The sequence below is a fragment of the Eriocheir sinensis genome, chromosome 61 (genome assembly GCF_024679095.1).
Source record: "Eriocheir sinensis breed Jianghai 21 chromosome 61, ASM2467909v1, whole genome shotgun sequence".
Classification (NCBI taxonomy): Eukaryota; Metazoa; Arthropoda; class Malacostraca; order Decapoda; family Varunidae; genus Eriocheir; species Eriocheir sinensis.
The window spans coordinates 9,492,133-9,516,589 of NC_066569.1; the positions used below are offsets into that span (position 1 = coordinate 9,492,133).

The 24,457-nt window shown below is 46.7% G+C and overlaps 1 protein-coding gene across 5 annotated transcripts in view; it reads left to right on the forward strand.

Moving 5' to 3' along the window:
• The window catches only part of LOC126986399 (serine/arginine repetitive matrix protein 2-like), a 59,137-nt gene that overhangs the window by 24,678 nt on the left and 10,002 nt on the right, over window positions 1–24,457 (forward strand). For all 5 annotated transcript variants that reach the window (XM_050842540.1, XM_050842542.1, XM_050842543.1 and 2 more), the window contains exon 3: window positions 19,944–23,871. In XM_050842540.1, coding sequence (XP_050698497.1) covers window positions 20,301–23,871 — 3,571 coding nt within the window. In that variant the 5' untranslated portion in view covers window positions 19,944–20,300. The remainder of the gene's footprint in view (window positions 1–19,943; window positions 23,872–24,457) is intronic.

Sequence of the window (24,457 nt, forward strand, 5' to 3'; positions counted from 1 at the left end):
CTTCCTCTCCTTTCCTTCTTATCTCCCTTCTAATTTTCTCTCCTTCCCATCCCTCCTTTCCTTCTTATCTCCCCTCTAACTTTCTCTCCTCCCCTTCCCATGCATTCTCCTTCCTTCCTTTCCTTCCCTCTTTCTCCCTTCCTCTCCTTTCCTTCTTATCTCCCTTTTAATTTTCTCTCCTCCCCATCCCCTCCTTTCCTTCTTATCTCCCTTCTAACTTTCTCTCCTCCCCTTCCCATGCATTCTCCTTCCTTTCCTTCCCTCTTTCCCTCCTCTTTCTTCCTTCCCCTCCTTATCTCCATTCTTACTTTCCTCCCCTTCCCCTCCTTTCCTTCTTATCTCCCTTTTAATTTTCTCTCCTCCCCATCCCCTCCTTTCCTTCTTATCTCCCTTCTAACTTTCTCTCCTCCCCTTCCCATGCATTCTCCTTCCTTTCCTTCCCTCGTTCCCTCCTCTTTCTTCCTTCCCCTCCTTATCTCATTCTTTTTCCTCCTTCCCTCCTTTCCTTCTTATCTCCCTTCTAATTTTCTCTCCTCCTTCCTTCCTTTCCTACTTATCTCCCTCCTCCCCTTCCCATGCATTCTCCTTCCTTTCCTTCCCTCTTTCTCCCTTCCTCTCCTTTCCTTCTTATCTCCCTTCTAATTTTCTCTCCTCCCCTTCCCTTCCTTTCCTTCTTATCTCCCCTCTAACTTTCTCTCCTCCCCTTCCCATGCATTCTCCTTCCTTTCCTTCCCTCTTTCCCTCCTCTTTCTTCCTTCCCCTCCTTATCTCCAATCTTACTTTCTCTCCTCCCCTTCCCCTCCTTTCCTTCTTATCTCCCTTCTAATTTTCTCTCCTCCCCTTCCCTTCCTTTCCTTCTTATCTCCCCTCTAACTTTCTCTCCTCCCCTTCCCATGCATTCTCCTTCCTTTCCTTCCATCTTTCCCTCCTCCTTCTTTCTTCCTTCCCCTCCTTATCTCCATTCTTACTTTCTCTCCTCCCCTTCCCATGCCTTCCTGTCCTCTTCCTTTCCTCCTCTTCTGTTGTCCCTCTTTCTCTCCTCCGCCTCCCCATTTCTCTCACTTCGCTCTTGTTTGTTTCTTCCTTCTTTCTTTCCTCTTCTTCCTATTCTTTCCTTGCCTTTCTTCTTCCCCTTTCACTCTCCTCCATCACCCACCTCCTTCCCATTCTCCACAATCTCTTCATTATCTTCATTCCCACTCCGTTTCCTCCCTTCCCTCCCCTGTCTCTTCCTTTCACTCAGGGACAAGAGGAGAAAGTTAGAGGAGAGAAGGACAAAATCTACTGTTTATAGCAGAGATTCTCAAACCCTGGAGTGCCACGGACAGCGCCTGAGGGTGCCACAAGATTATCATGAAGTTAGAATCATGTTTTTTTTTTTATGTTAGTCTGCATTTATAATTCTTAAGTTCATCTATTTCTTCTGATGAGTTCCATGTCTGTGCTGACGAGGATGATAAAAATGGCACTGTTTAAAAATTTGTCATATATGGATAGGTTTGAAAGTAAATTTGCACTCTAGAAAGGCAAAGGATGCGAGGAGACTTGATCGAAGTATATAAATGTATGAAGTGCTTTAATAAGGGTGATGTTAATAAGGTTTTGCTGGTGAGAAAGCCGGGTATAGGACACTTTTTTTTTTTTTTTTTTTTTTTTACATTGCAGCCTATTGCGCCGGTAGGCTTCTTCCGGTGGATCCTGATGGTCGGGTTCAGGTTGGATAAATTCAGATTCAACAAGGACATAGGCGAGAAATGGCTTACGAACAGAGTGGTGGATGGGTGGAGCAGGCCTGGCAGTCATGTGGATAGTGCCAAAACGATAGATACCAAAAAAAAGAAAAAAAAATAGACTTGTTCATTGATAGTGAGGTAAGGTGAGGTTAAGTTTTAATGAAAAGGTGAAGAAAGGGACACTTACGGAAGAAAGGGAAGAGAAAGAAGACAAAAGGAAAGGTCAAAGGGAAGGGGAGAAGAATGTGGAGGAGGAGGAGGAGGAGGAGGAGGAGGAGGATGGAAGATGAATGAGGGGAGGAAATGAGAGGAAGAGTGGGGGGCGGGGGCGGGAGACAGGTTAGAGTTGAGAGAGAGAGAGAGAGAGAGAGAGAGAGAGAGAGAGAGAGAGAGAGAGAGAGAGAGAGAGAGAGAGAGAGATAGTTACACTGTTGGCAGCGGTGGGATACAGAGAGAGAGAGAGAGAGAGAGAGAGAGAGAGAGATTTAATTTATATCACATTCTTTCTATTGTTTTACCACGTTAGTTTTTATTTACTCCTCTTCCTCCTCCTCCTCCTCTTCCTCCTCCTCTTCCTCCTCCTCCTCCCCCTCCTCCTCAGCATCCTCCACTCTTCCTGGGAACTCGTTGACCTGACCTCTGACCTTTTTTTACACAATACATCCTGCCCCGCAAATTCCTCCTCCTCCTCCTCCTCCTCATTTTCACTATCATTATCATCTTCCTCTTCTTTTTACTTCTTTTTCTTCTTCTTCCTCCTCCTCCTCCTCCTCTTCCCACAGCATCTTCTCTTCCCTTCATTTCTTTCCTCTCCCACGTTCTTATCTCTCTCTCTCTCTCTCTCTCTCTCTCTCTCTCTCTCTCTCTCTCTCTCTCTGCTGTATTGTTAAAACGCTCATTGTTGCTGCACACACACACACACACACACACACACACACACACACACACACACACACACACATCTGTCGCTTTCCCTTAAACAGGTATGCAGGTATCTCTCTCTCTCTCTCTCTCTCTCTCTCTCTCTCTCTCTCTCTCTCTCTCTCTCTCTCTCTCTCTCTCTCTCTCTCTCTCTCTCTCATAGCAGAAAAAGAAAGCAGACATGTTTCAGAGAGAGAGAGAGAGAGAGAGAGGCACTAATAAGGAATGATGTCCCCGTTTCCTGTCTGTCTGTCATTCTTATTCGCATCCGAGACAAAGCGAAACACACTGAAACGTTTTGAAGCACACTGAAACTTGACATTTGAAACTTCAGACAACACCCGAAACACACGGAAACACATCGAATAGCATTTAAGGACTAGGCACAGCATTTTGGGTAGTGCCGGTGAAGACCCAAAGCTAATTCTCCTTAAGGGGCTATTACACTGGGCAAATTTTCCGTGGATCTTCAGTCAAACCACGATTTCCGCTGGCGTGGTTCTCATATTTCCGTGGTTTTCTGGCGGGTCCACGAGCAAAGAGAGGCTCATCTAGATTCATGACCCATACTCTCAAATATTTCAAGGTTTAAGGGGCTATTACACTGGGCAAATTTTCCGTGGATCTTCCGTGGGTTTCTGGCGGGTCCACGAGCAAAGAGAGGCTCATTTAGATTTATGGCCCATACTCTCAAATATTTCAAGGTTTAATGGGTTATTACACTGGGCAAATTTTCCGTGGATCTTCAGTTAAACCACGATTTCTGCTGGCGTGGTTCTCATATTTCCGTGGTTTTCTGACGCGTCCACGATCTTCCAAAGCTACGGTAGATTTCACTGAAGGACGACGGTATTACTCACCATCATCATCATCAGCAGCAATAACAAGAAACAAATGAGTACCACGCCAGCGGAAATCGTGGTTTGACTGAAGATCCACGGAAAATGTGCCCAGTGTAGCCCCTTAAGCCTGTCCTACCTTACCTATCCTACCCCAACCCACCCAAAGACTCCTACCTCCCTAACCTATTCCAAGCCTCTCCTAACATAACCTGCCCAAGCCTACCCCACGCCAGCGGAAATCGTGGTTTGACTGAAGATCCACGGAAAATTTGCCCAGTGTAATAGCCCCTTTAAAGGAGTTAGATTTAGGTTAAAGCCAAGATCATTAATCACTCACTATGTTTGGTAATGCTTGACAAGAACTGTAGCACAACATTGACAAACTTTGACTTGAGTTTTCTCGTACCTTGTTTTTATCGGGTTTAAACGGACTCCAGTATTTCTTGTCTGAACTCAATGCGTAGTCTCATTTTAATGGGGACACTTTAGGGAAGGAAAAGATCACACACTGTTTGGTAATGCTTGACAAGAACTGTAGCACAACATTGACAAACTTTGACTTGAGTTTTCTCGTACCTTGTTTTTATCGGGTTGAAACTGACATGGCTCCAGTATTTCTTGTCTGAACTCAATGCACGATGTCTCATTTTAATGGGGACACTTTAGGGAAGGAAAAGATCACACACTGTTTGGTAATGCTTGACGAGAACTGTAGCACAACATTGACAAACTTTGACTTGCATTTTCTCGTACCTTGTTTTCATCGGGTTTAAACGGACATTGCTTCAGTATTTCTTGTCTGAACTCAATGCACGATGTCTCATTTTAATGGGGACACTTTAGGGAAGGAAAAGATCACACACTGTTTGGTAATGCTTGACAAGAACTGTAGCACAACATTGACAAACTTTGACTTGCGTTTTCTCGTACCTTGTTTTCATCGGGTTTAAACGGACATGGCTCCCGTATTTCTTGTCTGAACTCATTGTGTAGTCATTTTAAAGGGGACGCTTCAGGAAGGAAATGATCCACAGACAACCTCCTGTGATACTCTGAACTTGTATGGCATGTTATTATTCAACGAAAAATACAACGAATAAATAGATAAATAACTCATAAAATATCCACAGCGGGTCTAATATAACAACAACAAAATTTCTATCACACAACTTCTTTCCTTAACTCTAAACGACCAGACAGTATAAAATGAACCACATCGTACAAAGCATAGTTGCAAAATAGGGCGTCATATCTTGATAAAAATGACGTTAATAAAAAGTTTGAAAATTCATTAAAAAAAATATAATTAGTGAATAGGCATGAAACTCGGTGTGTATTGTATAAGTGGCGCCCTTCTTAAGTTGTGAAAATTTTGAACAGAAACTCCAATATTTTAAAAGTCTTGAGTGAAATGCTATACCCTCGTCCTTAAACACTACTGAAACACAAATAAGTAGACTGAAACATTTGAAACACTTCTTGAAACACCTTCGAAACCTGCTTCATATTCATCATTAGAGAAACGAAGTGAAACGAAGAGGAGAAAGAATAAGGAGAAAAGTAAGAAAACGGAACAGGAGAGAGAGAGAGAGAGAGAGAGAGAGAGATTGTGAAAAGGAAGTGTTCATGGATAAAAAAGAAAAGAGAAAGAGTAGAGAGAATAAAAGGAAGATGAGGAGGAGGAGGAGGAAAAGTATGATGAGGAGGAGGATGAGGAGATATGGGCACGGGGAAGACGAAGAGAATGAATGATAGAAAAAAAATAACTATGGAGAGAGAAAGCACACACACAAAAAAAGCTACACATCATTTTCACTGTTTTCTCTCCTCCCTCACCTCTCCCTTCCTCGCATACTAATAAACGGCTGCATTAGAAAGTTACCCCGTTAAAAAGCTACTCCTGATGACGTCACGGCCCGTTCTTGCACCTGATTGGCTGGCGGGGATCAAGACGTGTCCGATTCCCTGCACTTCTCTAAATTTAAAGAAAACCGATTGAAAAAGGAAGGAAGGAAGGAAGGAGAGGAAAGGCTGAAGGAGGAAGAGGGAGAAAGGAGGGCATTGGAAAAGATAAGGAAGGGAGAAAATTGGAGGAGGAGGAGAAAAGGAATGAATTTGAAATGTATTAGAATAAGAATTAGAAAAATGGAAAGAGGAGGAAAGGAGGGAATTTGAAAGTGATTGAAAAAAGAGAAGAGAAAGAGGAGGAGGAGGAAGGGGATTGGAGAGAATTTTAAAGATACATTATAGAGAGGAAGGGTTGAAGGAGGAGGAGAAAAGGAGGGAGAAGGAAGAAAGTGAAGTAAAAAGAGAAAAAGGAAGAAGAAATAAGAGAAAATGGATGAAAGAAAGATAGAAGAGGAGATGGAGGAGAGACTGAAATAAAGCGAAAGAAGAAGAAAACGTAGAAGAAGAAGAAGGAAGAAAGGGAGAACGGAGGAAGAGAGAAGGAAACGATATGGACGAAGAAGGAGAAAGAAAAAAAAGATAAAGTGAACTAGGAAACGAAGGAAAAAATAACCAAAAAAGAGAAAAAATGAGATAAAGAACACAAAAAAAAAAAGAGAAGAGGAGGAAAAGGAAGAGGAAACAAGAGTACAAGAAGACATGGTGGTGAAGGTGGTGGTGGTGGTGGTGGTGGTGGTGATACAAGCTCTCTCTCTCCCTATCTCTATCTCACTTTCTCACTTTCTCTCTTTTTTTGTCTGTCTGTCTGGCTTGCTGTTGGAACCCGTCTATGTGTCTGTCCGTCTGTCTGTCTGTCTATAGGCGAGGAAAGGAAGAGGAAATAGGGAGGGAAGGAAACAAGAGGAAGAAGAAAGGAAGACAGGAAGAAGGGAAGAGGAAAGAGGGATGGAAGGAAAGGAGAGGAAGGAGGAAGAGGGAAGAGAAAGAAAGGAAGAACAGGAAGAAGAAAGGAAGAGGAAAGAGGGCTGGAAGGAAACAAAAGGAAGAGAAGAAGAAAGGAAGAGGAAAGAGGGCATCGTGTCGGTCTGTCTGTTGGAATTCCTGTCTATCTGTCTAACTGTACTGTCTGATGTCTGTTGGCACGCCGGTTCTGGAGCGTATGCAAGTCTGTCTGTCTCTGCCTGTCTGTGTTGGAGTCCTTGCCGTTGTCTGTCTGTTGTCTGTCTGTTAGAACCCATGGCTGTCTGTTTTTCTATTCCTTTGCTTTGTTGCTCTTTGTTTGTTTCCTCCATATTCTTGTTTCCCATTCTCCTTTCTCTCTTTTTCTATTCCTGTTCTCTTTTCTCTTCCTTTCTTCCTCTTCTGCTTTCCTTACTTCCTCTCTTCCTTCCATGTTTTCTTCCTGTCCTCTCCTTTTCCTTCTTCCTGTCTTCCTTTCTTCTTCCTGTTCTTCCTTTCTTCTTCCTCTTCCTTTCTTCCTCTTTCCTCATTTTCCTCCTTCCTCTTATTTTCTTCCTGCCCTCTTTCCTCTTCCTGTTTTTCCTCTCTTCTTTTCTTCCTTTCCTTATTTTCGTCCTTCATTACCCAACGTCTTTTCTTCTGTATTCTCTCTCTCTCTCTCTCTCTCTCTCTCTCTCTCTCTCTCTCTCTCTCTCTCTCTCTCTCTCTCTCTCTCTCGGGTATTTCGTGCAATCTAGCAACGCCCAGAGAGAGAGAGAGAGAAACTTCCTTATCATTTCCGTTACTTTAATTGTCGTAATTAACCTACAGCATCCTTCCTTCCTCTCTCTCTCTCTCTCTCTCTCTCTCTCTCTCTCTCTCTCTCTCTCTCTCTCTCTGGGCGTTGCTAGATTGCACGAAATACCCGAGAGAGAGAGAGAGAGAGAGAGAGGGAAATTGACGGTTGACAGGAAATGAAGAAAGGAAGGGAAGAAAAAGACAGACAGACAGACAGACAGTAAGAGATAGACAGACATACAATCTTCTTCCTTTTCTTCTTATTTTTTTATTCATTTTCTTTATATTTTCTTTTATTTCATTATTTTCCTCTTTTTGTTATTTATTTTCTTGTTATTTTCTTGTTTTTTTCTTTTGCTTCTCATACTTTTCTTCTTTTTTCCTCTTTTCTTATTGTTTTTTGTCTTATCTTTTTCCTCTTTCTTAATTTCCTTCCTCTTGATCTTTTTCCTCTTTTCCTTTTTCATAATTTTCTTTTTTCTTTTCCCATTCTTTCCTTTTCTTGTCTTGTTCTTCATCTTATTACTTTTCTTTTTCCTCTTCTTCTTTTCCTTCTTCTTCTTTTCCTTCTTCTTTTTCTTCTTCCACCTCTTCTTTTTTTTCTTCAATTCTCCATTTTCCTTTTATTCTTCTTTTTCTTGTTCCTTTTTCAATTTCTTCGTCTCTGATCTTCTTCCACTTCTTCCTCTTCTTCCTCCTCTTCTTCTTCTTCCTCTTCTTTTTTCTTCTTAATTCTCCATTTTCCTTTTATTCTTTTTTTTTCTTGTTCCTTTTTCAATTTCTTCGTCTCTGATCTTCTTCCGCTTCTTCCTCTTCTTCCTCTTCTTCTTCCTCCTCTTCTTTTTTCTTCTTAATTCTCCATTTTCCTTTTCTTCTTTTTTTTCTTGTTCCTTTTTCAATTTCTTCGTCTCTGATCTTCTTCCGCTTCTTCCTCTTCTTCCTCCTCCTCTTCTTCTTCCTCTTCTTTTTTCTTCTCAATTGTCCATTTTCCTTTTATTTTTTTTCTTGTTCCTTTTTCAATTTCTTCGTCTTCAATCTTCTTCCGCTTCTTCCTCTTCTTCCTCTTCTTCCTCCTCTTCTTCTTCTTCCTCTTCTTTTTTCTTCTGAATTCTCCATTTTCCTTTTATTTTTTTTCTTGTTCCTTTTTCAATTTCTTCGTCTCTGATCTTCTTCCGCTTCTTCCTCTTCTTCCTCTTCCTCTTCCTCTTCTTAACGGGCTGTGGTCATGGGTCTGTGAGCTCAAAGATGGGCGAGGAATGACTGATGGCGGGAAAGAGGGGTGGTTCTCTCTCTCTCTCTCTCTCTCTCTCTCTCTCTCTCTCTCTCTCTCTCTCTCTCTCTCTCTCTGTTCATTCATTCGTGTTGTCTTCCCTCCATCTTCTCTCTCTCTCTCGTTATGCTTTTATTTTCACTATTTTTTCTCATTCCTCCTCTTTCCCTTCCTTTCTTCCTTCCCTTCCTCTTCTTCTCCTTCCCTCTCTCCTTCCCTCTCTCCCTCCCTCCCCTTTCTACCTCCCGTGTTCCTCCTCTCAATGTAGTTTCCCTTTTCTCTTTTTTTATTATCAGGAGGTAAACATTCTTTCCAGTGGGCATTACACGCTGGTTAATCCTGTTTCCCCGCCCTCCTCCTCCTCCTCCTCTTCTTCCTTTCTTCTTCCTGTCACCTCCTCCTCCTGTCTCTTTCTCTTCCTCTTTTCCTTTATTTTGTTGCTTCTATGTCGTGTGTTTATTCTTATTTCCATTTTCCTTTCTCTTTTTCGTTTATTTCTTTCGTTTATTTCTGCCCTTTCTCCTCTCTTCCTTTCTCATTCCCTGTCTTCCTCCTCCTTCCTCTCTTCCTCACATCATATCTTCTTCATTCTTCCTCTCCTCCTTCCTCTTGTTTTCCTCCTGGCCTCTTTCTCTGTCCTCTGTTCCTCTTCCTTTCTTCCTCTTTCATCGTTTTCCTCTTCGTTCTGTATTTTTTCCATTCATTTTGTTTTTCCCTTTCTGTGTCTGTTCCACCTCTACTACTACTACTACTACTACTACTACTACTACTTTTCCTCCTCCTCCTCCTCCTCCTCCTCTTCCTCCTCCTCCTCCTCCTCTTTTAGTATTTATTTTACCTCTCACCCACTTCCTGTTGTCCCCTTGAGAAAGTCCATGACCTCCCCCCTTCCCCCCCCCCCTCTCTCTCTCTCTCTCTCTCTCTCTCTCTCTCTCTCTCTCTCTCTCTCTCTCTCTCTCTCTCTCTGTAGTGTCGCTCTCAGGCATTCTCTTCCTCCTTATTGTCTCTTTCTCCTCCTCTTTCCCCTCCTCCTCCTCTTCCTCCTCCTCCTCTTCCTCCTCCTCCTATATATCTTTTCACTGTTGCTTTTATTGTCGGTTTGTCTTTTTTTATGTATCTTGAGGGCTTGAAAAAATAAGGTGTTTTAAAAGGTCTGAAATTCGAGACTTTGCTCCCTCTCTCTTTCCCTCTCTCTCTCTCCCTCCCTCCTTCCCTCTTTCCCTCCCTCTCTCTCTCTCTCCCTCCGTCTCTCTGTCCTTCCCTATCTCTCTCTCCCTCCCTTCTTCCCTCTTTCCCTCTCTCTCTCTCTCCCTCCCTCTTTCCCTCTTTCCCTCTCTCTCTCTCCCTCCCTCTTTCCCTCTTTCCCTCTCTCTCTCTCCCTCCCTCCTTCCCTCTTTCCCTCCCTCTCTCTCTCCCTCCCTCCTTCCCTCTTTCCCTCCCTCTCTCTCTCTCTCTCTCTCTCTCTCTCTCTCTCTCTCTCTTTCTTTCCCTCTTTCCCTCTTTCCCTCTTTCCCTCTTTCTTTCCCTCTTTCACTCCCTCTTTCACTCCCTCTTTCCCTCTTTCCCTCTTTCCCTCTTTCTCTCCCTCTTTCCCTCTTTCTCTCCCTCTTTCCTCCCTCTCTCTCCTCCTTCTTCCCTCTTTCCCTCCCTCTCCCTCTCCCTCCCTCTCTCCCTCCCTCCTTCCCTCGTTCCCTCCCTCTCCCTCCCTTCTTCCCTCTTTCCCTCCTCCCTCCCTCCTCCTCGTCAGTTTCCCGCCATTTTTTTTGTGTGTGTGTTAGTGTGTTGGTTCTCGTCAGCTTAGCCACTCACCCATTTTTTTTTTCTCCGTTATTCTTTTTTTCTTCTTTTTTTTCCTCCCCGTCCTTAGGTTATTCGCTTAGACTTTCATTTTTTTTCTCCTCTTCCGTCTTTCGTTTATATAATCATTCGTATATCGCTTCTTTGCTTAACGATTTCTTTTTTCTCCATTCTTTTCTTCGTTTTTCTTTCCTAATCCGTCTTCAGCTTATTCATTCAACTGTTTATTTTCATTTGAGAGAAAGAGCGCGGGAAGGCGGGGAGGCGGGAAGGCAGGGAGGAAGAAATCAAGGAGGGACGCGGGAGGGAAGGAGGGAGGGAGATAAGAAAAGGAGAGAAGAAAGGTGGAGAGACATACTTTTTTTTCCTTATCCGTCTTTAGCTTATTAATTCAACTGTTTATTTTCATTTGAGAGAGAGAGCGGAAAGGCGGGAAGGCGGGGAGGCGGGAAGGCAGGGAGGAAGAAATCAAGGAGGGACGCGGGAGGGAAGGAGGGAGGGAGATAAGAAAAGGAGAGAAGAAAGGCGGAGAGACATACTTTTTATACTGTTTTTTAAGTCGATACAGGTGTCTGATTCCTTGTATAGAGAGTTATGCGGGTTAACGGCCTCGGGTTCCTCCGTCTATTGTGGAGAGAGTGAGAGGGAGAGGAAGAGGAAGTAGGGAAGGAAGAATGGAAGAGCGAGAGAAGGGAAGGGAAGGGAGGAGGGGAAGGACAGCATGTAGAGATGGAAAGGAAAGGAAGAATGGATTGACTGAAGAAGGAATGGATGACAGGAAGAAGGAATAGAAAGGAAAGGGAGGATGGAGGGAGATAAACAAGAAGGAAAGGAAGAATGGATGAAGATGGGCTGGGAGGAGGAAGGAAGGAAGAAGGAAGGAGTGAAGGAAAGCATAAAGAAATAGGAGAAGAGAAGGAAGAAGGGAGGAAGGGAGAAAATGAAGGAATGAAGGAAAGGATAAAGAGATAGAAGAGGAGGAAGAAGGGAGAGAGGGAGGGAGAAAAAGAAGGAATGAAGGAAAGGGAGGAGTGGAGGAAAGCTTGAAGAGATAGGAGAAGAGGAGGAAGAAGGGAGAGAGGGAGGGAGAAAAAGAAGGAATGAAGGAAAGAGAGGAGTGGAGGAAAGCTTGAAGAGATAGGAGGAGAGAAGAAAGAAGGGAGGGAGGGAGAAAAAGAAGGAATGAAGGAAAGTAGGAATGAACATGCAGAAAGAAAGTGGACGGACGAAGGAAGGAGAGAGGAAATGGAGGAGGAATGGAAGTAGGAAGAGAAAGAAGGAATGGGAGAAGGGGAGAAGGAAAGAAAGAAAGGATGGGAGGGAAGAAAGAAAGGAGGGAGGAATAGAAGAAGGAATGGAATGAAGGGAGAAGGAAAGGAAGAAGGAGAGGAAGGAAGAATGGAAGAAGGGATGGGAGGAGGTGCAGGACAGGAAGGAGAGATGGAAAGGAAAGGAAGAATGGATTGACAGAAGGAAAAGAAGGAATAGAAAGAAAATGAAGAATGGATGGAAACAAACAAGAAGGGAAGGAAGAAGGAGAAGAAGGAATGGAAGAAGAGGTAAAAGGGATGAAGCCTAACACAAGCATCACTTTGAAGGATATTGACGCTAGCAAAGGACAGGAAGGGAAGGGAAGAGAAGGGGCAGGAGAGAGAGACAGAGGGAGGGAGAGGGAGAGAGAGCCGGAGGAAGGAAGGAGGGAGAAAGGGAAGAGATTTTGTATTTGATAACAGGTTCCTCTTGTTGAAGCTTCCTGTTGTGAGAGCCTGAAGGTACTGTCCTGTGTGCTATCCGCTGCCCCTGTGTCCTGAATGGCGGGGAGAGAGCAGTGACAGGCGAGTGTATAGAAAGACCCAGAGCTTGTCCTTTTAATAATAGACGTGAAGGTGGTGCTTGTGTTGGTCTCCTTCCTCTTAGCCATGCACAGAACGTTAAGAAGGCGGGAAACTACTTTAAAATCGTCTCTTCGTCTTGAATGGCGGGGAGAGAGCGGTGACAGGCGCGTGTATAGAAAGACCCAGAGCTTGTCCTTTTAATAATAGACGTGGTGGTGTTTGTGTTGGTCTGCTTCCTCTTAGCCATGCACAGAACGTTAAGAAGGCGGGAAACTACTTTAAAATCGTCTCTTCGTCTTGAATGGCGGGGAGAGAGCGGTGACAGGGGAGTGTATAGAAAGACCCAGAGCTTGTCCTTTTAATAATAGACGTGGAGGTGGTGTTTGTGTTGGTCTGCTTCCTCTTAGCCATGCACAGAACGTTAAGAAGGGAGAAACTACTTTAAAATCGTCTCTTCGTCTTGAATGGCGGGGAGAGAGCGGTGACAGGGGAGTGTATAGAGACCTCAGAGCTTGTCCTTATAATAACAGACGTGGAGGTGGTGTTTGTGTTGGTCTGCTTCCTCTTAACCATGCACAGAACGTTAAGAAGGCGGGAAACTACTTTAAAATCGTCTCTTCGTCTTGAATGGCGGGGAGAGAGCGGTGACAGGCGCGTATATAGAAGACCCAGAGCTTGTCCTTATAATAGTAGACGTGGTGGTGGTTGTGTTAGTCAGTGTCCTCTTAGCCATGCACAGAACGTTAAGAAGGGAGAAACTACTTTAAAATAGTCTCTTCGTCTTGAATGGCGGGGAGAGAGCGGTGACAGGCGAGTGTATAGAAAGACCCAGAGCTTGTCCTTTTAATAATAGACGTGAAGGTGGTGCTTGTGTTAGTCAGTGTCCTCTTAGCCATGCACAGAACGTTAAGAAGGCGGGAAACTACTTTAAAATCGTCTCTTCGTCTTGAATGGCGGGGAGAGAGCGGTGACAGGGGAGTGTATAGAGACCTCAGAGCTTGTCCTTAGCATAAAAGACATGAAGGAAATGCTTGTGTTAGTCAGTCTCCTCTTAACCATGCAGAAAACGTTAAGAAGGGAGAAACTACTTTAAAATCGTCTCTTCGCCTTGAATGGGGGAGAGCGTTGACTGGGGCGTTTATAGAGACCCCAGAGCTTGTCCTTTTAATAACAGACGTGAAGGAAATGCTTGTGTTAGTCAGTGTCCTCAACCATGCAGAAAACGTTAAGAAGGCGGGAAACTACTTTAAAATCGTCTCTTCGCCTTGAATGGGGGAGAGCGTTGACAGGCGCGTATAGAGACCCCAGATCTTGTCCTTAGCATAAAAGACACGAAGGAAATGCTTGTTAGTCAGTCTCCTCTTAACCATGCAGAAAACGTTAAGAAGGGGAACTACTTAAAAAACACGTTCCTTTGCCTTGAATGGGTGAGAGAGCGCGTTGACAGGCGGGTAATAACAGACTTTAGAGCGTGTCCTTAGCATAATAAACTTCAAAGGAGGTGCTTGACACTTCCTCCTGTAACCCCTTTCCTTTTTTTCTCTTCTTATCTCCTTAACCTCCTCACCTCCTTCCATCTTTCCCAGCAAGAACTAGAAATAACGGTCTATCGATTCAAGAGAGGCGATGTAAAACGGACATTTGCAGGAGTTCTCTCTCGAGTCATCCGCCGCTGCAACAAGCTTCCTGCAGGAGTAATTAGTGCGGAAACCATCAAATCCTTAAAAATAAAAATAAAAATCGACCACTATTTCGTTACGAAGCGTCAGGAGTGAACTGAACGTACGAACCTAAGTGCTTTGATCTCTGCAGGCACAAAGCGACTGTCGGCTCGGGCAGATGAGAGCTGTAGAGTGGGCAACCTCGTATGATCTAATAAGCTTTCTGTTGCCTGTATTTCCATGTTTCCTTTTTTTTCTTCCTTTTCTTATTTTCTTCCTTTTCTTATTTTCTTCCTTCCTTCCTTCCTTCCCTCCCTTCTTTCTTTCCTTCCTTCCTTCCTCCTTTACTCCTTTACTTCATCCTTCCTTTCTTCCTTCCTTCCTTCTTTCCTTCCTTTTCTTTTCTTCCTTCTTTCCTTCCTTCCCTCCCTTCTTTCCTTCCCTCCCTCCCTCCCTCCCTTCCTCCCTTCCTTCCTTCCCTCTCTTCTTTCCCTCCCTCTTCTTTCCTTCTTGCTTGCTTCACTCCTTCATTCATGGTCCATTGAAAGAAAACGGAGACCTCCCCAACGGCTGCGTCAAGAGGGGAAACTCGCATAAACCTGTCCCTCGCCTCCTTGTGTGTGTGTTGTGAGTGGTGAAATACTATACCCTCAGGTGTCCGTCTCTGTGTGTGTGTGTGTGTGTGAGACCAGGAAGTGACGTCCGTTGCTTGATCAGGTTTTCTCTCTCTCTCTCTCTCTCTCTCTCTCTCTCTCTCTCTCTCTCTCTCTCTCTCTCTCTCTCTCTCTCTCTCTCTCTCTCTCTCTCTCTCTCTCTCATTTCCTTTCCTTTCCGCCGTGTGAAAATTTGTCTGTTTTTCTGTCTGTCTGTCTCTCTCACTCTCTCTCTCTCTCTCTCTCTCTCTCTCTCTCTCTCTCTCTCTCTCTCTCTCTCTCTCTCTCTCTCTCTCTCTCTCTCTCTCTCTCTCTCTCTCTCTCTCTCTCTCTCTCTCTCTCTCTCTCTCTCTCTCTCTCTCTCTCTCTCTCTCTCTCTCTCTCTCTCTCTCTCTCTCTCTCTCTCTCTCTCTCTCTCTCTCTCTCTCTCTCTCTCTCTCTCTCTCTCTCATTTCCTTTCCTTTCCGCCGTGTGAAAATTTATGTAAGAAGTAATACTACCCCGCTATTTTTTTCCCTCTAACCCCTTCTCCTCCTCCTCCTCCTCCTCCTCCTCCTCTTCTTTCTCCGCATATCACTTTTCTTTTATTTCCTCCTCCTCCTCCTCCTCCTCCTCCTCCTTCACCGTTTCACTTCCATCCTCCGTTTCTTAATTTCTTCTCTTCCTTGTTTCCCTTTTATTCATTTCCTCCTTTCTCCTTCTTTATCTTTTCTCCTCCTCCTCCTCCTCTTCTCTCCTTTACCTGTCGATTTTCTCCAAACTTTCCTCCTCCTCCACTTTCCTTATTCTCCTTCTCTTTCTTTTCCTCCTTATCTCTTCTGTCCTCAACCCTCCTTCCTCCTCCTTCTCTTCCTCTACTTTCTCCTCTTCCTTCTCATTTCCTCTTCTCTCATTCTCAACCCTTTCCTTCCTTCTCCTTTCCCCTCTTCTCTTCCTCCTTCATCTTTCCTGTCTTTCTCAACCCTTTCCTTCTTCCTCCTTTCCCTTCTTTTCTTCCTCCTTTCCTCTTCCTTTCTCTTCCTCTGCTTCCTCCTTTTCGTTTTTCTCCTTACCTTTCCTCTCATTCTCAACCCTTTCCTCCCTTCCTTCTTTCCCTCCTCCTCCTCCTCCACCTTTCCTCTCCCTTCCATGTCTTTCCCTCCCTCTCAGTCACTCCTCCTTCGCCCCTCCATCAATCCTTCCCTTCCTTCCTCTCCTCCGTCTCCCCGCCAACCGCTTTCGCTAATGAGCAAAAAAAGGTGTGCTTCAGGTAGGGTTTCACTGTCGATGGTCCTGTGTCTGGTATGTGTCGGCGGCGGCGGTGGTGGTGGAGAAGAGTGATAGGTCGGTATTGTCAAACTCTCCTGCCTCTCACATCAAAAAGGAGAAGAGTCGGATTGTAGTGGATGCTTTTTTTAGGTTCACGGTACAGAGGAAGGGTCAAACTACCACCAGGGTCATTAAACTACCCCTGGAAATGCTCGGAACTCCCACGAAAGCCTAGTTATTTTTAGGTTCACGGTACAGAGGAAGGGTCAAACTACCACCAGGGTCATTAAACTACCCCTGGAAATGCCCACTATACGAAAGCCTAGTCATTTCTAGGTTCACGGTACAGAGGAAGGGTCAGACTACCATCAGGGTCATTAAACTACCCCTGGAAATGCCCACTATACGAAAGCCTAGTCATTTTTTAGGTTCACGGTACAGAAGAAGGGTCAAACTACCACCAGGGTCATTAAACTACCCCTGGAAATGCCCTCTATACGAAAGCCTAGTCATTTTTTAGGTTCACAGTACAGAAGAAGGGTCAAACCACCACCAGGGTCATTAAACTACCCCTGGAAATGCCCACTATATGGAAGCCTTGTCATTTTTAGGTTCACGGTACAGAAGGGTCAAACTACCACCAGGGTCATTAAACTACCCCTGGAAATGCCCACTATACGAAAGCCTAGTCATTTTTTAGGTTCACAGTACAGAAGAAGGGTCAAACTACCACCAGGGTCATTAAACTACCCCTGGAAATGCCCACTATACGAAAGCCTTGTCATTTTTAGGTTCACAGTACGGAGGAAGGGTCAAACTACCACCAGGGTCATTAAACTACCCCTGGAAATGCCCACTATACGAAAGCCTTGTCAATTTTAGGTTCACGGTACAGGAAGGGTCAAACTACCACCAGGGTCATTAAACTACCCCTGGAAATGCCCTCTATACGAAAGCCTAGTAATTTTTTAGGTTCACAGTACAGAAGAAGGGTCAAACCACCACCAGGGTCATTAAACTACCCCTGGAAATGCCCACTATATGGAAGCCTTGTCATTTTTTAGGTTCACAGTACAGAAGAAGGGTCAAACTACCACCAGGGTCATTAAACTACCCCTGGAAATGCCCACTATATGAAAGCCTTGTCAATTTTAGGTTCACGGTACAGGAAGGGTCAAACTACCACCAGGGTCATTAAACTACCCCTGGAAATGCCCACTATACGAAAGCCTAGTCAATGATGTGTGCTTTTAGGCGTAGAAATGTTGAAGAATGTCCTGTTTTCATTTTCCTTCTCTTTTTTTTTCCTTTTTTTTAGTGGTTGTTTGGTCCCTTAACCGATATATTCCGATAAAAAAAATAAAAACGATTAGCCGATACGGGTCCGATATTTCCGTTTTCTTTTTCTATACAAGGTTACGCTTTCCCGTTTTCTTTCTTCTCTCTTTTTACTTCCAGTGTGACGGAGATAAGCCATTTTTTTCCTTATTTCTTTCTTCTTCTTCTTTCTCTCCTTTCTTCCTCATTCCTTCGTTTCTCCCTTTTCATTTCCTCCCTTCTTTCTCTTTTTTTTCCTTATTTCTCTCTTCTTTCTCTCCTTTCTTCCTCATTCCTTCGTTTCTCCCTTTTCACTTCCTCCCTTCTTTCTCTTTTTTTTTCCTTATTTCTCTCTTTTTCTTTCTCCTTTCTTCCTCATTCCTTCGTTTCTCCCTTTTCACTTCCTCCCTTCTTTCTCTTTTTTTTTCCTTATTTCTTCTTCTTTCTCTCCTTTCTTCCTCATTCCTTCGTTTCTCCCTTTTCACTTCCTCCCTTCTTTCTCTTTTTTTTCCTTATTTCTCTCTTCTTTCTCTCCTTTCTTCCTCCTTCCTTCGTTTCTCCCTTTTCACTTTCTCCCTTCTTCTTTCCTCCCTCCCTCCTTTCTTTCTCTCCCTCTTCCCCCTTTTCCTTCCTTCCTTCCCTTTTCCTTCTTTCCCTCTTCTTTCTCTCGTCCACCATCCTTCCTTTCTTTACTTCCTCCTTTCTCTCTCTCCCTCCCTCCTTTCTCTCTCTTCCTTCCTCCTTTCTTTCTCTCTTTCCTCCCTTTTCCTTCCTTTCAGAAAGCCTTCGACAAGGTACCGCACGAGCGACTCCTTAAGAAACTGCACTCGGCGGGCATTGGAGCCAATCTGATCGCGTGGATAAGAGATTGGCTCACCGACAGAAAACAACGAGTACTACTCAACGGACAGCCTTCCGATTGGCTTCCAGTCACTAGTGGAGTGCCTCAAGGGTCAGTGCTGGGACCCATTCTCTTCATCATATATATCAACGACCTCGAATCAGGACTGAAATCCACAATATCGAAATTTGCTGATGACACTAAGGTGGGGGGAAAGGCCCTCACAAAGACCGACTACGAAATCATTCAGAAAGACCTCAATCACATTATCGAATGGTCGGAAAAATGGCAAATGTCCTTTAATGTTGACAAATGCAAAGTCATGCACATTGGGTCCAGAAATAGTAAACACATACATCATGAATGGGAGACCTCTGCAAGCGATGCAGGAGGATATGGATCTTGGAGTCACTATCAGCAGTGACCTGATACACGCGAATCACTGTAATAAAGCATACAACAAAGCCCACACTATGCTCGGGTTCATAGCGAGGATCTTCGAGTGTAAAACGCCAGACTTGATGCTATACTGGTATACTTCCATGGTATCACCGCACCTCGAGTATGCAGTACAGTTCTGGTCTCCTAATTACAGAAAGGACATTGATTTACTGGAAAGGATTCAACGACGCGCCACGAAAATGATACCAACCTTAAGGGCTCAACCGTACGAGGAACGACTCAAGCGACTCAATCTCTTTACATTGGAGAAAAGACGCCTACGAGGAGATATGATTCAAGTCTTCAAGTATCTAAAAAAATTCAATAACGTCGATTACTCCAATTTCTTTGAATTGCAAACCAACCTAAGAACTAGAAATAACGGTTTACCCATTCAGTCTAGTCGATGTAACACAGACATCGGAAGGAGTTTCTTTTCAAACCGAGTCATCCGTCACTGGAACAATCTTCCTTCAGAAGTAGTAAATGCGAATACTATCAACTCCTTCAAATATAGAATCGACCGTCACTTCGCTGCGTCGGGAGTAAACTGAATATTGAGTTGCTTTCATCTGCTCCTCAATATCGAGGCGCTTTCATCTGCTCCTCAATGTCGAGGTGCTTTCATCTGCTCCCCAGGCCCCAGGCTGTCGAGCAGATTAAATCACCAAAGCGGGCAACCTCGTAATGAGCCAATAGGCTTTCTGTTGCCTGCGTTTCCATGTTTCCATGTTTCCATGTTTCCCTCCCTCTCTCTTTTCCTCCATCTTTCCCCCTTCTCTCTTTTCCTCCCTTCTTCCCTCTCCTCTCTTTTCCTCCTTCCCTCTCCTTCCTTTTCCTTCCTTCCTTCCCTCCCCCTCTCGTTTCCTCCCTTCTTCCATCTCCTCTATTTTCCTCCTTCCCTCTCCTCCTCATTCTCCTTTCCTCCCTGCTTATCATCCTTCCATCTCTCTTCTTCCTACCTTCCTTCCCTTCGTCCTTCTCTCTCCTTCTCCCCCCATCCTTCCCTCCCTCCCGTCAGCCCACAGGGGGGAGGTAACCGCTCCTGTCAGGCCGCTCGTAAGCCACCATCTGTCAGCCACAGCCCACGCCTGTTTACTGAGCCTATCAAACTTTCGATTGCTAGGAACAGTCACTCATCCACCACAAGGTTCTGTCTGTTTGTTTGTTTGTTTGTTTGTCTGTCTTTCTGTCTGTGTCTTTGTCTGTCTTTCTCTCTGTCTGTCTGTCTTTCTGTGTGTCTGTGTGTCTCTCTCTCTCTCTCTCTCTCTCTCTCTCTCTCTCTCTCTCTCTCTCTCTCTCTCTCTCTCTCTCTCTCTCTCTCTCTCTCTCTCTCTCTCTCTCTCTCTCTCTCTCTCTCACCTTATTTGTTCTTTGTTTTTTCTCGTTTTGTTCTTTTTATATATTTTTTTTCTTATATTATTATTATTATTATTATTATTATTATTATTATTATTATTATTGTTACTGTTTTTTTTTTCGTTTAATATTAATTGCTATAGTTTGCTTCCAAGAGTGAATTATTTTTCTTCTTCTTCTTCTTCTTCTTCGTTTTGTTTATTTGGTTTATTTATTTATTATTGTTTCTTTTGTTGTGAACCACTATTATGTTTTGTGTTGTGAAATGCTTACATTGTGTGTGTGTGTGTGTGTGTGTGTGTGTGTGTGTGTGTGTGTGTGTGTGTGTGTGCCACCCCCCAAAAACAAGTGACCTAATCCCCACACTTTCCTTTCCCCAGCCGTGACCCCGGAGCGCAGAGGTCACCACGGAGCTATGTGGAAGCGCCACCAGAGGTCACCCCACACCACGTGACCTCCACCCACACCTGAAGGCAACGCACGCACACACGCACACACCTGTCAACCCACACATACCTTTCCCCTTCCACATAATTAAAACTACTGGCCCCCCTCCCCTACACACACCTGACTTTCTCTTACACACCTGTCCGGCACAAACACACATCTGCCTTCACTATACAGCTTCCCTTATACACAAACACACACATCTGACTCCCTATACACGCACTTAATCTCCCCATTCACACCTCTCACACACCTAACCTCCCCTACACACCTGCCACACACCTGCCAACATGTCCGTGATCTGCCGGAGCTTCGTACAGAACACCTGGCGGAGGGACCTGTGCTCAAACTGCTTCAAGAGTAAGGAGGAGCACGGGGGCGGCGGCGGCAATGGCGGGGGCGGCGGTGGGGGCGTGGGCGGGGTCGGGAGCGGGGACACGGGGCTCGGGGATGAGGAGGAGGACCTGCATCGGGGCGTGGAGGGGGTGCGGGGCGGGTCCAAGCGGTATGTAGGCGTGGCCGGTCATGTTTATCAACGGGGTTACTATTCACAGTCCTCCTGGAAGGCCCTCGTGATTGATAAGTCGGATCCTGCTGTGAGTACCCCCTCCTGCGGCGCCTCCCTCATGTCCCCCTCCCTCATACGGGGCGTGGCCTCCTCCCTGGTGAGCCAAGAGAACGAGAAGAACCTGAAACTGAGTGATCGCGACGTCCCAGACCTGTTTAGCAGTGGGAGCCTAACCCGTCGACTTGGTTCCTCCACTGTTACCACCCCTGTCACTACGCTCTCCCCCAGCTCCCCCACCAAGCCCTCCCCGGCACTCCCCACGTCACAGAGCCAGGCCAGGATACTCACGGAGCTCCTAGGTGAGAAGGAGGAGGCGGAGGAGCGGCGGGAGGGACGGAGGAGTGTGGAGAAGGAGGAGTTTGAAAAAGGCGACACGAGCAGTGATTTGGGGTCTGAAGCGAGTAATGACAGCGTGGTGTCCTCCGCTTCTTCCCCCTCCTCCACCGCCTCCACGGCCTCCTCCACCTCCTGCCGTGCGTCCTACTCCTTCCCGAACAGCGACACGGGCTCCATCAAAAGTGACGGGAAGGAAGAAGAAGAGGAGGAGGAAGAGGAGGAAGAGGAAAGCAAGGTGGAGCAGAACACAGTCATCTCCGCTAAAAGCATCCTGAGAAAACCGTCCGCTCCCAAGAAAACAGGTAAAAAGGGAGGCGTGACCTTCAACCCGCAGCTACAGGAGGTGATTGGCTACGGCGGGGACGTGGACTACGACGACGACGAGGAGGACGGGTACGAGGACGAGGACGATGATGACGAGGATGACTTCCTGGAGGACATCACCGACCTGACGCCGGAGGAACGCGTGCGACGGCGACAGACGCTCAAGAACACCGAATTTAACTCCGACAACAACAACCTGACGAAGGGACTGCCGGAAGAGGAGATCCTGCCCTCCGTCAAGGAACTGGAGGCCAAACGAATGCTCATTTTAGCGGAGATTGAGGCGCTGGAGAGACTCGGCAGGGAGAACAAGAGGAGGACTGATAGAGCCAAACAGGAGACCAAACAGGAGCCGCCACAACCTCAACAGCAACAAGAGGGGAAGGTCAAGTTGAAACGTTCCTCGCCATTGGTCTCCACGAAGCCGCTGATCGCCCGCACGTCCTCCTCGGAGCCTCGCGTCAACCAGGTCCTGCCTATGAAAAACGGGGAAGTGGTGCGGCCCGGCGTCACCCCCCTGGAAGTCCCACTCAAGGATGCGCCCCCGAAGTACGTGTCTCTTGAGGAGGAGATGGTAGAGAAGGAGACCCACGCGGAGGAGCCGGTCGAGAGGAAGGCCGCCCACAAGGTCACCTCCATCGATGACGTGTACGCTCAGGAGGTCAAGGAAAAGGTCACGTGCCTCGATGACCTTTGCACACCGTTGAAGGATACCAAGGATGTGACCCCCACCTCCCCTCACTCCTCCACATTATCCTATCCTTCCACCCCTGCACGCCCCTCCATAGGCCCCCCCGCTGTCCCTACCTCACCCCCCACCTCACCCCCCTCCCGCCCTGCCCCTCCGAGTAAGGTCACAACGAAAGGAGGTGAACAGGAGGAGAAGAGGGAGAAGGTGGAGGAGGAAGATACATCCTCTCTCCAATCCTCCACTTTAAGTAAGAGAGGTGAGAGGAAAACTCCTTCTCCACCTCTCCCCTCCACCTCCCCTCCACCTCCTCCTGTACCTCCTGACGCTGCACCACCAGACACCACCTCCACCACCTCCACCCCCGCGAAGGTCAGCCCACCCATCACCGCCCCAAGAAGATCACTCACCAATGGGCTCACGAAGAAGGAGACTCCACTTCGACGCTTCTCCACCCCTTCCTCCACTTCCTTCCCCTCCTCCTCCACGCAAGACAGGGGGGGCAGCAGGATAGAACGCTCACCCTCCCCACCCCCCACCACAGCCCTCCCTGACCCCAGCAAGCGTGAGTCAGGGGGGGTGAGGGGAGAGTCATGTCCAGGGGGTGAAGGCGAAGGTGAATTCCAGGGCACCCCAAGGACCACTGAGGCCTCCGGGGGGGTGAGTCAGTCCCCCCCGCCCCCCAGGGAGTCCAAGGCCCCAGCAAGTCGCCAGAGCAGCACCTCAAGCGGGATGTCAACCTTCGGCACCCCTGTCATGCTGTCCCCACCCCCCACCTCCTCCACCCCCTCCATGCCCATCCAGCAGAACTCCTCCTTCCTCCACTCCTCCAGGGGGGCGTATGAGGACCCCTACAGCTGCCCCTCCAACGTGATCGCCCCTGCCACCCCGGACTTCCTCAGAGAAATCAAGACCCCGCCGGAGGTGCCCACGCCCACGGCAGGTATCCAGAAGTCGGCCCTCTATGCCTCGACCTCCTGCCTCAAGGGGGTACCCGGGGCCAGGCCTGTCATCACCCCCAAACCCCCAACCCTCAAGGACAAGCCCCGTGTGCCCCTAAAACCCCCTCCGGTGACCTCCAGGGGGATATACGCCACCCCAGTCCCAGTCACCCCAAAGGTCCCAATCTCTGGTATCTCAGGAGCCGTGTCCACTCCGAATCTTGTCAGTGTGGGGGGTGGGAAGGAGGGTGGAGGAGGGGGAACGGGAGTGGATGAGGGGATGGGGTTAGGCCAGGCGCTACCCACCCCCACCCCCACCACCTCCACGACCCCCACATCAACTCCACCCGGCAAGAAAGAGGTGGTGTATGATGTCCCTGTAACACTACCCACCACCTCCACCACCACCACAACCACCACGAGGCGAGGCAGTGAAGACAACGCCATCTACCAGGAAATTGATACCACCGCCATCTCCTCCACCACCACCACCACGACTTCCTCCTCCTCCACCTCCTCCTCCACAAGCAGCATCTCCCGCCACGAGTCAGCGCGAAGTCAGACGAGATCAGCGTTCGAGGCCACACGCTCCCTCCTCTCAGCGGCCTTGGACTTCACCACCAGAGGGACGCCGGGGAAGAGACCAGCACCATCACCACCCGAGGACGAGGACGAGGACGAGGAGGAGCCAGTCATCACCACTACCAACAACACCAACACCAATACCAACACCAACACCAATACCAACACCAACACCAACACCACCACCACAGCGACGACCACCCCACCTCCATACGACCCTCAGAAGGATAGGGAGTCATCAGCGTCGTCCTTCACCGATGACTTTGATGATGATGACGAGGACGACTTCGGGGAGGAAAAGGGCAAGGTGGAGAGGATGCCTTACCCCAACCACCATCAACAGCCTCCTCCACCTTCCACCTCCTCCACCTCCCCTCCCTTCAGAAACTCCATCGGGCCTATTGTAACCCACGAAGTCAGAGGTATGTATGTGTGTATGTTCGTTTACTTATGTCCCAATTCTCTAACAGCTATTTCCCAAGGCCTCAAAGATGATTAGTCGGGTTGTCTGTCCCTTCCTCCCTATCAATCCCTTTCCATCATTATCCCTTTTTCTTTTCTACTCCTACCGTTTATCTCTTCCTCCCTCCCTTTCTTCCACTCCCATTTCCTCTTCTATTCCCTCCCCTTTTCCTCCTAATCATTAATATGTTTTCCTTTTATGAGTGTCACGTTCATAGTGCAAAAGCCTTGTTAAACTACCCTTGGAAATACTAACACATCCTCTACAAAAGCCTTACTGAATGTGGGTGGGTGACAAAGTTGCCAGATTATCGTACTCAGAGCATCATATTTACCAGTTTCTGAGTCATAACTATTGCCAAGAAAGACCAATAATTAACCATTTTAACGATAACTACATATGAAACCAGTTATTTAGGTGGAGGAGACAGTGTTTGGGTGGGAAATCGGCAAACACAAGAGGCTGAGTACGATCATCTGACAACGTTGGTGGGTGAGCTCCGAAATGTATAAGGATATGGCCCTACCTAACGTTCTGTTGTAGGT